Source organism: Ranitomeya imitator, chromosome 6 (assembly GCF_032444005.1).
Source record: "Ranitomeya imitator isolate aRanImi1 chromosome 6, aRanImi1.pri, whole genome shotgun sequence".
NCBI lineage: Eukaryota > Metazoa > Chordata > Amphibia > Anura > Dendrobatidae > Ranitomeya > Ranitomeya imitator.
The window spans coordinates 175,891,131-175,904,983 of record NC_091287.1 but is presented as its reverse complement, the minus strand read 5'-3'; the positions used below and the strand labels follow the sequence as shown (position 1 = coordinate 175,904,983).

Genomic DNA, 13,853 nt, shown 5'->3' with positions numbered 1-13,853 from the left:
TGATACACCGACCTCCTGGAGAGTGTTGTTCACTTGGTTGGCTGTTGTGAAGGGGTTTCTCTTCACCATGGAGATTATTCTGCGATCATCCACCACTGTTGTCTTCCGTGGGTGCCCAGGTCTTTTTGCATTGATGAGTTCACCAGTGCTTTCTTTCTTTCTCAGGATGTACCAAATTGTAGATTTTGCCACTCCTAATATTGTAGCAATTTCTCGGATGTTTTTTTTCTGTTTTAGCAGCTTAATGATGGCTTGTTTCACCTGCATGGAGAGCTCCTTTGACTGCATGTTTACTTCACAGCAAAACCTTCCAAATGCAAGCACCACACCTCAAATCAACTCGAGGCCTTTTATCTGCTTAATTGAGAATGATATAACGAAGGGATTGCCCACACCTGTCCATGAAATAGCCTTGGAGTCAATTGTCCAATTACTTTTGGTCCCTTTAAAAACAGGGTGGCACATGTTAAGGAGCTGAATCTCCTAAACCCTTCATCCAATTTTAATGTGGATACCCTCAAATGAAAGCTGACAGTCTGAATTTCAATTGCATCTGAATTGTTTTGTTTAAAATTCATTGTGGTAATGTCTAGAACCAAAATTAGAAAAATGTTGTCTCTGTCCAAATATATATGGACCTAACTGTATCTGACTGACAGAAATTCTGTGTACATTCTTTCCCCCTCCTCCATTCTTTAGTCCTTAAAGCCTTGTGATTTCTTCTGTCTTTGTAGTTTTGTTAATTTTTTAATAATACACTTTTAATTTATTGTGTGCAACACAGTAGAAAGTGTTTGGGCTAACCAGGTTTCTCTACAACAAACAATAAGCTACAGTGCGAATCAGGTATTGTGATACAGAATAGTATTCATGATGAAGCTTGATTTCAGATTATTCTAATGTTGGGGTGAAAATTTGCTGATGATTCTTCTGCAATCTGAGATAGCAGATGATGTAGCCACGCAGTCAGAGAGTGAGAAGGATCTGAAAAAGCAGGTCATGAAGTTGAAAGAAGAAATTGAGAAGATGGGACTTTTCCTGAAAATCAAGAAAACCAAAATCATGACTACTACCAATGAGGACGTCCACATAAACATCAGCAATGAAGTAGTAGAACTGGTCAACAGCGTCACTTTTCTTAGGTCCCTCGTTACTCATACTGGTGTCGATTATGACTGGGTTGTGCAATCATGTGACCATGTACCAAGTATGGAAGGAAAAGGAGGTTTTAGTCACCAATCAAAGCAAGATTGATTACTAAAATACTGCTCTCATTTGCAACATGGCTGTGAGAAGTGGATAGAAGAAAAATTCTTATGAATCCCGATAAACAATAAATATGTTCTTGATCATGTAAACGTACGTACAGTGGGTATGGAAAGTATTCAGACCCCTATACATTTTTCACTCTTTGTTTCATTGCAGCCATTTGGTAAATTCAAAAAAGCTATTTTTTTCTCATTAATATACACTGTGCAACCCATCTTGACTGAAAAAACAAATGCAGTAATTTTTGCTAATTTTAAAAAAAGAGAAACTGAAATATCACATGGTCATAAGTATTCAGAACCTTTGCTCAGCTTCATCTGTTTTTTTTAGCAAACTCTATGTGGGCTTTCACATGTCTTGCACTGAGGAGAGGCTTCCGCGGGACACTCTGCCATAAAGGCCCGACTGGAGAACAGCTGACAGCTGCAGTGACAGTTGACTTTGTGGAACTTTCTCCCATCTCCCTACTGCATCTCTGGAGCTCAGCCACAGTGATCTTTGGGTTCTCCTTTACCGCTCTCACCAAGGCTCTTCTCCCATAATTGCTCAGTTTGGCCAGACGGCCAGGTCTAGGAAACCTTCTGGTGGTGCCAAACTTCTTCCAGTTAAGGATTATGGAGGCCACTGTGCTCTTAGGAACCCTGAGTACTGCAGAAATTCTGTTGTAACCTTGGCCAGATCTGTGCCTTGCCACAATTCTGTCTCTGAGCTCCTTGGCCAGTTCCTTTGACCTCATGATTCTCATTTGGTCTGACATGCACGGTGAGCTGTGAGGTCTTATATAGACAGGTGTGTGCCTTTCAACTAAAGTCCTATCAGTTTAATTAAACAACTGGACTCTAATGAAGGTGTAGAACCATCTCAAGGACAATCTCAAGGAAATGGACAGCATGTGACTTAAATTTGAGTGTCTGAGCAAAGGGTCTGAATACTTATGACCATGTGATATTTCAGTTTTTCTTTTTTATTAAATTTGCAAAAATGTCTACATTTCTGTTTTTTTTCAGTCACAATGGGGCGCAGAGTGTACATTAGTGTGAAAAAAATGAACTTTTTTGAATTTACCAAATGGCTGCAATGAAACAAAGAGTGAAAACTTTAAAGGAGTCTGAATACTTACCGTACCCACTGTAGAGTTATCCTTGGAAGGCAAGATCACCAGACAAAAACTGACCTAGTTTGGATATTGGAAGAGGGCAAAAAAAAAAGGGGGATAGCCTTGTATTGGCGGCAGATCGCGAAGGATAGCCACACGTCGCGTCCGTCGTGCAACGGATCCGTCGTGTTTTGGCGGACCGTCACGAAAAAACTCCGCCCCCTCCTCCCCGGACTTCAGAATGGGCAGCTGATGCGTTGAAGAACTGCATCCACTGCCCACGTCGTGCACAAATTTCACAATGTGCGTCTACAGCCAAGCCATCAGATACAATCATATATGTTCCAACCCAATGGATAGGGATGAACACCTTGGTCGCCTCAGAAAGACCTTTTTAAATCAGGGATACCATCCAAGAACAATTGAAAACCAGATTACAAGAGCCACCAGAATATCAAGGAATCACCTGCTGCATTACAAAGCTAAAGAAGAAAACAACCGGGTACCTCTAGTAGTTACCTACAATCCAAATCTGGAGGTGCTAAGGGGAGCTGCACGGAAATTACAACCTTTACTACAAAAAGATGCCCGCTTACATTCCATTTTTCCAGACCCCCCCCCACTACTGTGTTTTAGGCAGCCCCCAAATCTAAGAAGCATCATTGTCAAGAGCTCCCTGTCCTCTCCAACAGCTGCAGGTACCTTTCCTTGCAATCAGAAAAAAATGTAAAACCTGTCCATTTATAATGACCACGGACAAGATAAAGATCCCCAATTCACATCAGGACTACAAGATACCAGGTACTTTCAGCTGCGTCACTTCTAATGTGGTGTACCTAATTATTTGTACTAAATGTCCTTCTGGGGGTCTGTATGTGGGGGAGACAGGGCAGAAACTGAGAACAAGGATGAACTCTCATCGCCTTACAATAAGAGAAAAAAGAATGGATCTACCTGTGGCAATACATTTTTGTCTCCCAAATCCTAACATTATGGACATGAAATTACTTGTGTTAAAAGGTAGCTTCAAATCGCAGAGAGACAGAAGAGTATGGGAATATAAACTGATGACGACCTTTGACACTCTCATTGCTGGAATGAATGTGTCGCACGGATTTATGTCTTTTTACATCAACTAAGGAACTTGCCCCTCAGACTATGAGGGGTCATCACAACAGAGACCCTAATCAGAGGACAATAAAACAATCCTTATCCAAGAGCTGGCCCAATATTTATGGACACAACTGTTTCACTCATGATAATTCTGCTTCATGTCACCTGTCTTATCCATGGTTTTTCCCCTTTTTTTTCTCTATGTTGTGCATAAATATGTGATTCTTCAGAATTTGTTTTAGTCTTTGCCTGATGAAGAGACCTGTGTAGTCTCGAAAGCTTGCAATTTGTTACCACCTTTTCAGTTAGCCATTAAAAGGTATCAACCACTGAGGACTCTCAATTCTAAATATTTTTCTATCTACTGGCTAACACGGTACCAAAATATATATCTTTCCTGTATAGGATTGGGAGAAAAATTATATTTATAAAATCACCCATTTGTTCAGTTATATACCCACTGAGAGACCCTTCGCCATTTTTGGCACTCGGCATCTTTTCTACACTGTGTCAGTTGTCAGTCCTGGGGTTTTTATCATATGCTGCTTATTTTGAGTCGCTGAATTGATGCAGTAAAAATGAAGACATTTTGCTTCTATTCTTTATGATATTTGTGAGCATTCCATGGGTCCAGACTTGTAGTGTGCAGTAACCCTTATCAGCGGGCCAGTGGCAGTTCTCCATCTTCTCAGCTATGGGTGGGATATGTCTCAGTAGATAGGCACACCAAGCCAGTGTGGATTAACAGATGGCCTTGCTATCAGTAGATCGTGGAGCCTGCTTCTTTGCTAAATATTGAGACTCGGAAGTTGTTGTCCTATATATAGTATTCAATGCTCAGTGATCAGCTGTTGTGCGCTTTATGGAGACCCCACGTGAGGTAACAGGTGTGGTCTTCATGTGAGGAGAGTATGCATTTTAGAGAGTGTTCCTAAATTTTGTGTCATTGTGCCTCCTAAGAAAAGGCATCATGCCCACGTGTGGTTGTAGTAGTATTATGAGGATGCTGTAGGAGATCCTTTTTTACTTGTATGCTGTTTGGATTGGTAACTTTCGTTGACGGATGGTGCTACTTGCAACCTGCACATTGGGGAGGATGACATGTGGATGTGTTGGGTTGTCTTTGATTTTTTTATTGATCATATATGAGTTGTAGACATGTCTTATGATAGTTACCTCACCGATGTTGGGATCCTCATCTGCGGAATATGAAATGGTTATGTACATGCAGCGAAAGAGAGAACTGTAAATGAAAGGGGCCCCTCCATAGATTTATGTGCTCTCAGCCATTGGAAAGGGGGCTCCCATATTATCTGGTGTTAAATAGGCATGTATGTATGCAAGGCGACCCAGGAATCAAACAGAACGGGAAGAATTTTCCAAGGAAAAATGGATGAAAATCCCTCAAACAAGAATTGAAAGACTCTTAGCTGGCTACAAAAAGCGCTTACAAGCCGTGATGCTTTCAAAAGGGGGAGCTACTATATACTAACCATGTGGGGTGAACAAACTTTTGCATTGACCCATTTTCCTTGTAATTTTTAAAATGTAAAAGATGAAAATATATATTTTTTGCTTAAAATACAAATGAAATGTGTCATCTTTACCTTCAGGCCTTTTAGAGATTATTTAAAGGGAACCTGTCACCCCGTTTTTTGAGATTGAGCTATAAATACTGTTAAATAGGGCCTGCGCTGTGCGTTACTATAGTGTATGTAGTGTACCCTGATTCCCCATGTATGCTGAGAAATACATTACCAAAGTCGCCGTTTTCGCCTGTCAATCAGGCTGGTCTGGTCAGGTGGGCGTGTTCACAGCGCTCTTTTCTTCCCCAGCTTTCCGTTGGTGGCGTAGTGGTGTGCGCATGTCCAGAGTTCCGACTTCCCTGCGCCCACGTGAAGACACAGCGCGCGATCTGCGCTGTAATCCCTTGCATCGGTGGGGGCGGCCATCTTCCTGGGGCCGCGCGTGCGCAGATGGAGTGCTCTGCTGCACGGGGCTTCAGGAAAATGGCCGCCGCGATCTCTAATGCGCACGCGCGGCATCCCGCGGCCATTTTCCTGAAGCCCCGTGCAGCAGAGCACTCGATCTGCGCACGCGCGGCCCCAGGAAGATGGCCGCCCCCACCGACGAAAGGGATGACAGCACAGATCGCGCGCTGTGTCTTCACCACTACGCCACTACGCCACCAACGTAAAGCTGAGGAAGAACCAGCGATGTCACCACGCCCTCCCGACCTGACCAACCTGATTGACAGGCGAAAACGGCGACTTTGGTAAGTTATTTCTCAGCATACATGGGGAATCGGGGTACACTACATACACTATAGGAACACACAGCGCAGGCCCTATTTAACAGTATTTATAGCTCAATCTCAAAAAACGGGGCGACAGGTTCCCTTTAATTGTTAATGATAAGCTATTAACGAATCTATGTTGAAAGCTTTCTTACTTTGCTGCATATTTTCCTTATCTGCCTGTGTAAATACACAATACCGTATTTTAGGAATACCGCTATCTTGGATACGCTTAGTTTAGGACAGCATAAGTAATCCACTACTATTAATTTGTGAGCTATCTGAATGTAACGACATTCATACATTTCCACCATAGTTTTTTTTTTTTTTTTCAGTGATGGGGAAAGTAGCTGCAGCGTAATGACGGGTTGTATTTGCTGCCATTAATTAGGGCAGTGGCATTTAGAAAATGTTTGTGAATGCTTATAAGAAGTCTTGTGGAAATCTGATGCAGTTTTCCTATTTTTAGTTGTGATGATGCTGGCATAGAAAATGAGGTCTGTTCCTGTGTATTTGTTTGGTCTCGCACAGCCATGGAAACACGCCATATTTTGCATATAAACAGGCTGTTTCTCCTTGTGCTGAGTGATTCTGTATAGCGGGACCAGTGCATGAGTGACGAGTTTACACTTCCATATTAGAGAGTCATATAAAGACCATCTGTTATCTGAATGTGACCACTGGAAACCAGCTCGCCAGTGTCTTGCCTGTAGAATGGAAGCTGCCGTCATGCCCATCATTGTTTGTTACTGTACGGCATGGGGACATTTCTATAGCAGTGTAATATTGCTGTATGGAGCTGCACAACCTGAGGGGTCAGCATATATGACATATTTCCAGTGCTCTAGAAATGTTCTCATGTCCTACCGTAATCTGTCACTTAAAGAACAACAGTTGTGTTTCATGATGGATTTCGTGCTCTGTATAATCAAGTCTGTCAACAGCCTTCATATAACAGCTTGTATTAATATTAAAGGAGTATTCCAGCCACAGTGTTGCTAAAAGGGCTCACACAGTAATAATAGACATGATACTCGCCCTCCCCGATCTTCGGCAGGTTGAGTTCTTTCACTTAGCTGATCTGTGCTTTCTGGGCCTATCTCCAACATGCCACACCACACCATTAGGCTCGGACTGGCCTACAGGGAAACAAGTGAAACCCCTGGTGGGCTCCAGTGCAGGACTGGGCCTCTGACCACATTTTATGAGGAGTAGGTAGCACGGCACACTTGAGTCACCATAGACAGGATCTCCTCATTTATGTAACCAACTACCCTGTTTATTGCTCTATAGAAGGATTGGCAAATTTGTAATTGATGGTCACGCAATAATGGCATTGAACAGTGGACCCCCCAGAGTCAGTGTTTCCTTACCACCCAGTTCAACACTGGCACTACTGTTCACAGGCAGCAGTGGTATGCCTGAGTGGACATATCTGGTCTGTTCGGTCCTGTTAAGGATGGGACCATGAAGCAGAGACTAGTGGGGACTGGGCAAGATCCGCATGGTCTCTTGGGGTGCAGTGCGGGGGTATATATAATGTATTATTGTTACCTGTCTGACCAGTTATAATAATAATTTTACATTTTTATTAAAACCCTTCTTAAGGCTCTGTCCTCACTTTGTGCCCACAAAGTATGTTTTTCCATTGAACTTGGACATCTGTGGCACAAATAGCACAGCGGCCACAACACCGCCACAGCTTTTGGTTACAGCCTCATGGGAATATTTGGTGATAATTCTTTTATTTTTTCACAAGAAATCACCTGTGCTATAAATAAAAAAAAAAAAAAAGCATGAAAAAAACGCACCAAAAATGCATACGTGTTAACGTTCCCTTAATGGAGGAGCAAGAATAAAATAAGAGCAGATACTGCCTACCTTTGTCTTCATGACACGTCCTCTTTGATGTTGTGTGCTCCAGCAGGAACCCTATTGTTTAACGAGAAGAAGAGCAAAATAATTTTTCGTTAATCTTTCAAAACTTATTTCAAATAAAAATATGGTAAAATAAAAAATGTTCTGTAGATATCGTTGTTCCATAATTGTCCTAGGGCCCCTGTTTGGATTTCTTCTCAGGACGTCCTCGTGACTGGATTCTCTCTTTCACCAGTGGTGCAATAATTCCTGGTAGGACACTAGGAGCAGCTCCTTGTCTGTGATCACGTAAGATGGACATTGTGAGAATGAAACAAAATACACCAGGGGCTGCAATAGCAGTTTGTGACAGCAATATCTGGACACAAGGGCATTTAATCTAAACTTGATTGCAACTAAATACCCTTGCTTTTGTCATCTAATGGAGTTTATTGAAATTTAATTGAAGGACAACCCCTTTAAGACATTAGAAGTAAACTAAATTGTGAACAAAATGCAAAAAAATTCCACATATAGATTCAAAAAAATATATTAACTTTTGTTTTCGTTTTGTCAGGCAGAAGCAAGGCTGGCAGCCAAGAGAGCAGCACGCGCAGAAGCAAGAGATATCCGAATGCGTGAGCTGGAGCGACAACAGAAAGAGGTAAATCTATAGCTGGCTTACTCCGTGACGCCGCCAAACCAAATGTGTTCATCCGCTACTAAAGACTGAAATGGAAGGAATTTGAACCCTACTCAAATTTTACAAAAATCTTCATTTGGCAAAGTGCAGAAGTTTTTGCAATTTGCTTCCGTGCAGATTCAGCAGACTGGCAGTTTCTGGCCCAAAAAGGGCCAACAAATGGATAGAAAATACTAATACTCGCCTTATGGCTCACCCCTCCAGTCCCTCCTCTCCTCACTGTCGTCTGTCCAGTCCGTATCGTATTTATAGATCCCCGCCGCGTACACTGAAATCCCCGGGCTTTTCACGCTGCGACAGTTTTGCATATAAACATTCACGTTGTGATGTGACCTTTTGCTCGCTTCTATGCCTCATCAGAGCCGGAAGTCGTGGCTCAGTGTGAGAGGCCCAGGAATTTCAGCTCAAGCAGCGGGCATCAGAAGATGCCACGAGGATGGGTGACAGGACCAGAGGGCTGGAGAGGGTGAGCCATGAGTGCAACTTCTTACATATTATGTTTTACGCTCTGGGGTATAGAGAGAGGCCCTTGGCTAAAGCATGATAAGGAACATTAAATTCATGGAGAATAAATTTGCGCTGATTTTCATGGAAAATTGAATCGCATAGAACAGCCGATTTAAAATTTTGCCAAATCTGCTCAACTCTGTCATCTTGCAAATTATGATCCATGGCTCCAGAGAACACATTTCCACAGTATTGCGGTAGCGTGCATTACACCACTCAAGCTAATGCTTGGGGTAGTACATGGCGATCTTAGGCTTGTGTGCTTGACCATTAAAAGCTCTTTTCTGAAGCTCCTGATGTACAGTTCTTGAGCTGCTGTCACTTATGTATGTTTCTTTATTGCTCGGGGCTCCGCTCGGTGACTTTACGTCGTCAATGTGGCAGAAACCCCTTGTATTGTATGTGAGTCCACAGCCAGCAATGCTAAACATTAAGCCACTATGCTCCATTCTTATGTCCTCAAGTACTGGAAGCTTCTTTCCATTACGTCTGGAAATGTAGTAACATACGGTATGTCATTAATATTCACGAGTCTCTTAAACTGAAATTTGCATCCCTGCTTCTGGCAGTAATGGACGATTAACCTTCTTTTACTGCCACTTATTCTTATACATTTTCTTGTATTGGTATCACATTGGCTTACAAAACCTTTAAAGGTTTTTTTTTTTTTTTTGTTGCACAATATTTCCTTTGTGGTTTGTCGGGAAAGTTTCGTCCAGCGGTGGTAATTTCTGTATCTGTAAAATGACATTTGGTCTTTCCAGCAAGCAAGAAGCTTGGCCCAGGGTAAATGGACAATCAATAAAGATATCTTCATAGTCTTTGTGATGGTTAAGTTACAGTCGTAAAATACTGGATTTCTGGATGTTCATAAGTCAGGGCTATAAATGTCTGCTCTGGCTGTGGGTATTTTATGTATATGAACATAAGCCCAGTGCGTCTTCGGTGACATTACAGCCCGCATCATCTTGTAGAGCTGGAATATTATCCTCCACATTATAAATACTGATGTTGTACACTTTGGCACACATGTTGTGTCAAGATGTAGCTGCAGATTTATTTATGGTGTTCCAGGAGTGCCTGTGTCCAGTACCTTTGCTGGCCTAGGTACTAAATGCCTGTTTCCACTCACCAATCCCAATGATTTGCTTGATTTGTAATGATTGGTTTGTGTTATCAATTTGTTGTTGTTTATAAAATATCTTACTGTAAAAATAATTGCTGTTATTGGTTACCGGGGAGTTTTCTTTATATTGCAGTTTTACTTTCTGGATCTTTTCCCTTTCGCCCTTTTTACGACGATTGACTCTGGGCCTTATTGTAGCGCACTACCGTGGCATGGGGAGACGCTGTGGTTACTGACAGTGATGAGCGCACTACCGTGACATGGGGAGACGCTGTGGTTACTGACAGTGATGAGCGCACTACCGTGACATGGGGAGACGCTGTGGTTACTGACAGTGATGAGCGCACTACCGTGACATGGGGAGACGCTGTGGTTACTGACAGTGATGAGCGCACTACCGTGGCATGGGGAGACGCTGTGGTTACTGACAGTGATGAGCGCACTACCGTGGCATGGGGAGACGCTGTGGTTACTGACAGTGATGAGCGCACTACCGTGGCATGGGGAGACGCTGTGGTTACTGACAGTGATGAGCGCACTACCGTGACATGGGGAGACGCTGTGGTTACTGACAGTGATGAGCGCACTACCGTGACATGGGGAGACGCTGTGGTTACTGACAGTGATGAGCGCACTACCGTGACATGGGGAGACGCTGTGGTTACTGACAGTGATGAGCGCACTACCGTGGCATGGGGAGACGCTGTGGTTACTGACAGTGATGAGCGAACTACCGTGGCATGGGGAGACGCTGTGGTTACTGACAGTGATGAGCGCACTACCGTGACATGGGGAGACGCTGTGGTTACTGACAGTGATGAGCGCACTACCGTGGCATGGGGAGACGCTGTGGTTACTGACAGTGATGAGCGAACTACCGTGGCATGGGGAGACGCTGTGGTTACTGACAGTAATGAGCGCACTACCGTGGCATGGGGAGACGCTGTGGTTACTGACAGTGATGAGCGCACTACCGTGGCATGGGGAGACGCTGTGGTTACTGTCAGTAATGAGCGCACTACCGTGGCATGGGGAGACGCTGTGGTTACTGACAGTGATGAGCGCACTACCGTGGCATGGGGAGACGCTGTGGTTACTGTCAGTAATGAGCGCACTACCGTGGCATGGGGAGACGCTGTGGTTACTGACAGTGATGAGCGAACTACCGTGGCATGGGGAGACGCTGTGGTTACTGACAGTGAATTTCTAGATTCCTAGACAGTAACTTTAGTGGATTTTTTTATTATCCTACATCATATGGTCTCTGCAAATATAACATGCCTAAAACAGCTGAAGAAATAGTCATCCTATGGCCAAATGGGAAGCAAGAATGTGTTTACTAGTATAATGCACAGTTTTTGTTTTTAGTATGCTATGCATATGTGCGTGGACTTTAAGGAGTGTAGTAATGCAAGTGGTGTGCTTTACAGAGGTTTATTCTTTTCCATCTTTGCTATGGTCTACAACAGTGTTCCGCAGCTCCAGTCCTCATCATGTGTTCAGGATTTCCTTAGTATTACCCAGGTGTCATTAGAAATTGCAACATGTCCTATAATGTATATATAATTTACGTCTTTAGCCTCTTAACACTCCATGACAGATATACATGTCGTTGACTGAGTCGGGGTCTGTGGTGGGGACTCAGGAGCTGAACCCCACTCTCCAGGAAGAGACCGGATGCCTTACATACATGTCATCTGCCCTTAACAGCAGGGCTGATCACTGCTGTTAACCCCTTGATGACCTGGCTATTTTCCGTTTTCGCTTTTTCCTCTTCCAAGAGCCATAACTTCTCTATTTTTTTTGTCTACATAACCGTATGAGGGCTTGTTTTTTTGGGGACAATTTGTACTTTTGAATGACACCATTCATTTTATCATGTGATGGACTGGAAAGCAGAAACAAAATTCGAAGTGCTTTGAAATTGCGAAAGTGTGATTCCACAGTTTGTTTGTTTTTTATTTGCCATGTTCCCTATATGGTAAAACTGACATGGCAATATGATTGTTCAGGTCAGTACGATTACGCAGATACCAAACATGTCTATTTTTTGGTGTAGTCTGATTACCGTGGACGCCGGCAATGGAGGAGATGGAGAAACTACTTTCTCCTCTCCTCCACACCTGTGACATCATCAGAGTCTCATTTGCATAATCGACCCTATTCTCTCCTGTGAAAGAATTGACGGCCCTCTGACCCCGGTCTTAACTTTTGTCACCTGTGTGTATAAATGTGCATGCTAATTCTTTCTCCAGTATCTAGTCGGCATTAATGGGATTATGACAGATAGTGTGGTAAATAATAATTAGGGAGGTCCACCCTGCTTGAACACCCACTGAATTGACTAGTAATACGGGTGTAGAAAGATAATCAACACCTCATGGGATGTAACATTTGCGATATAAGGCCATAAGATGTGTGCTGCCCCATCATTCATACTCTGAGATTGATCAGAACATATCTCTGCAGCTTTTATTTGCTCCCTCGGCAACTTCATAAACTTCTATGGGCATCACAGAACCTGATCTCTCATGACGTGACAGTCAACTTGAGTCTATTAATGAATATTTCAGAGAGAATGATGATTTGTTAGGGGAAGGTGAAGTTGATCATTAACATAAAAGGCTATTTTCTCTAAAAATATACATTACAAAGTTTCTTCTACTCTTGTACTCTTATAATGTGATTATAATAGTCATTTAAATACTTCATTTATGCAAAGTTGTGTTTTTTATACTACAAGGTATTCAGTCTGACTTTTTTTCTAGCTCAGCCATCGATATCATGATAGAAAATGGGGACAGATTCAGAGATGGATGGTAGGATGATGGTGTCGATTTGGCGTGTTTCTTGTGACCCATAACTGGTTGGATTGTAGTGAATTACTAACCACATATTACCTACTGACTTGTATACTGTGTAGTTTATAAAATACCAAACAATGCTTTTGTCACCTGTAGCTAATGAGATAAGTGCTGTGTGACATATGAGTGGCTAAAAAGCTGAGCATGGCAAGTGTTGGCACCTCCTCTTTGCCAGCAAGTACCAACACTTGTCTCCTCCGAACATGGTTTTCTTCGGCACCAATAAACATCAACATTGTATGATAGAAATTGTAGCATAGTAATGTGCCCGGAGACGTGGTTTATTGTTTTTATTATGCAGTGTTTATTCTTTTAAAGGGTAAATTAAATTTTATTCCCTAATAGGTGGAATTAGGATTCAATTTTTAAGGAAAATGAAAAATGTTATTGACCCCAAGATACTCTCATCTGTCTTGATCATTTTTATTTGAAATCTCCAATCCCCAGTCCAGTGCTAATGCCAGATAAGTTTGGCATACAGTGGCATGACCCAGCGTTGTGTCTAGCTGGGAGGCAATTTGCTACAGCAGACACTGCACTCAGATGCTCGATCTATACCATGCCCACCCCTATCAGGCAATATGGCCAACCACAAGTGGAATCAGGGTGTGACCCTTGTCTCTCATGACTTTTTAATTTTGCGTTTGCAGAAATCCTTGCAGAATGACAGGTAATCTGCTTTGTTATATTTGTTATTGTCTATATAATCTTTTTAGGTATTTACTATTAGGGTATGTTCCCACGGTCAGTAAACGCTGCTGGTTGGACGCTGAGTACCTCCGCAGAGTCCAACTCACAGGATGTTACAGCATAGTGGATGGGATTTCAAGAAATCCTATGTCCACTATGCGTGCACCGATGCCCGCAGATTATCTGCAGAGATGGACATGCGACGCGTCTTTCCAGACCACAGCATGTCTATTAATCTTGCAGAGACGCGAGTCTCCGCAATATAAATTTCACCCGTGCAATGTATTGGGCGCGGTGATTCCGCACGGTTCAGTGAACACATGTGGAATCAC

At 42.8% G+C, this 13,853-nt stretch overlaps 1 protein-coding gene across 4 annotated transcripts in view; it reads left to right on the top strand.

Moving 5' to 3' along the window:
- LRRFIP2 (LRR binding FLII interacting protein 2) overlaps nt 1-13,853 on the top strand; it is a 161,651-nt gene that overhangs the window by 29,379 nt on the left and 118,419 nt on the right. For all 4 annotated transcript variants that reach the window (XM_069730321.1, XM_069730319.1, XM_069730320.1 and 1 more), the window contains exon 3: nt 8,209-8,295. In XM_069730321.1, the coding sequence (XP_069586422.1) occupies nt 8,209-8,295 (87 nt within the window). The remainder of the gene's footprint in view (nt 1-8,208; nt 8,296-13,853) is intronic.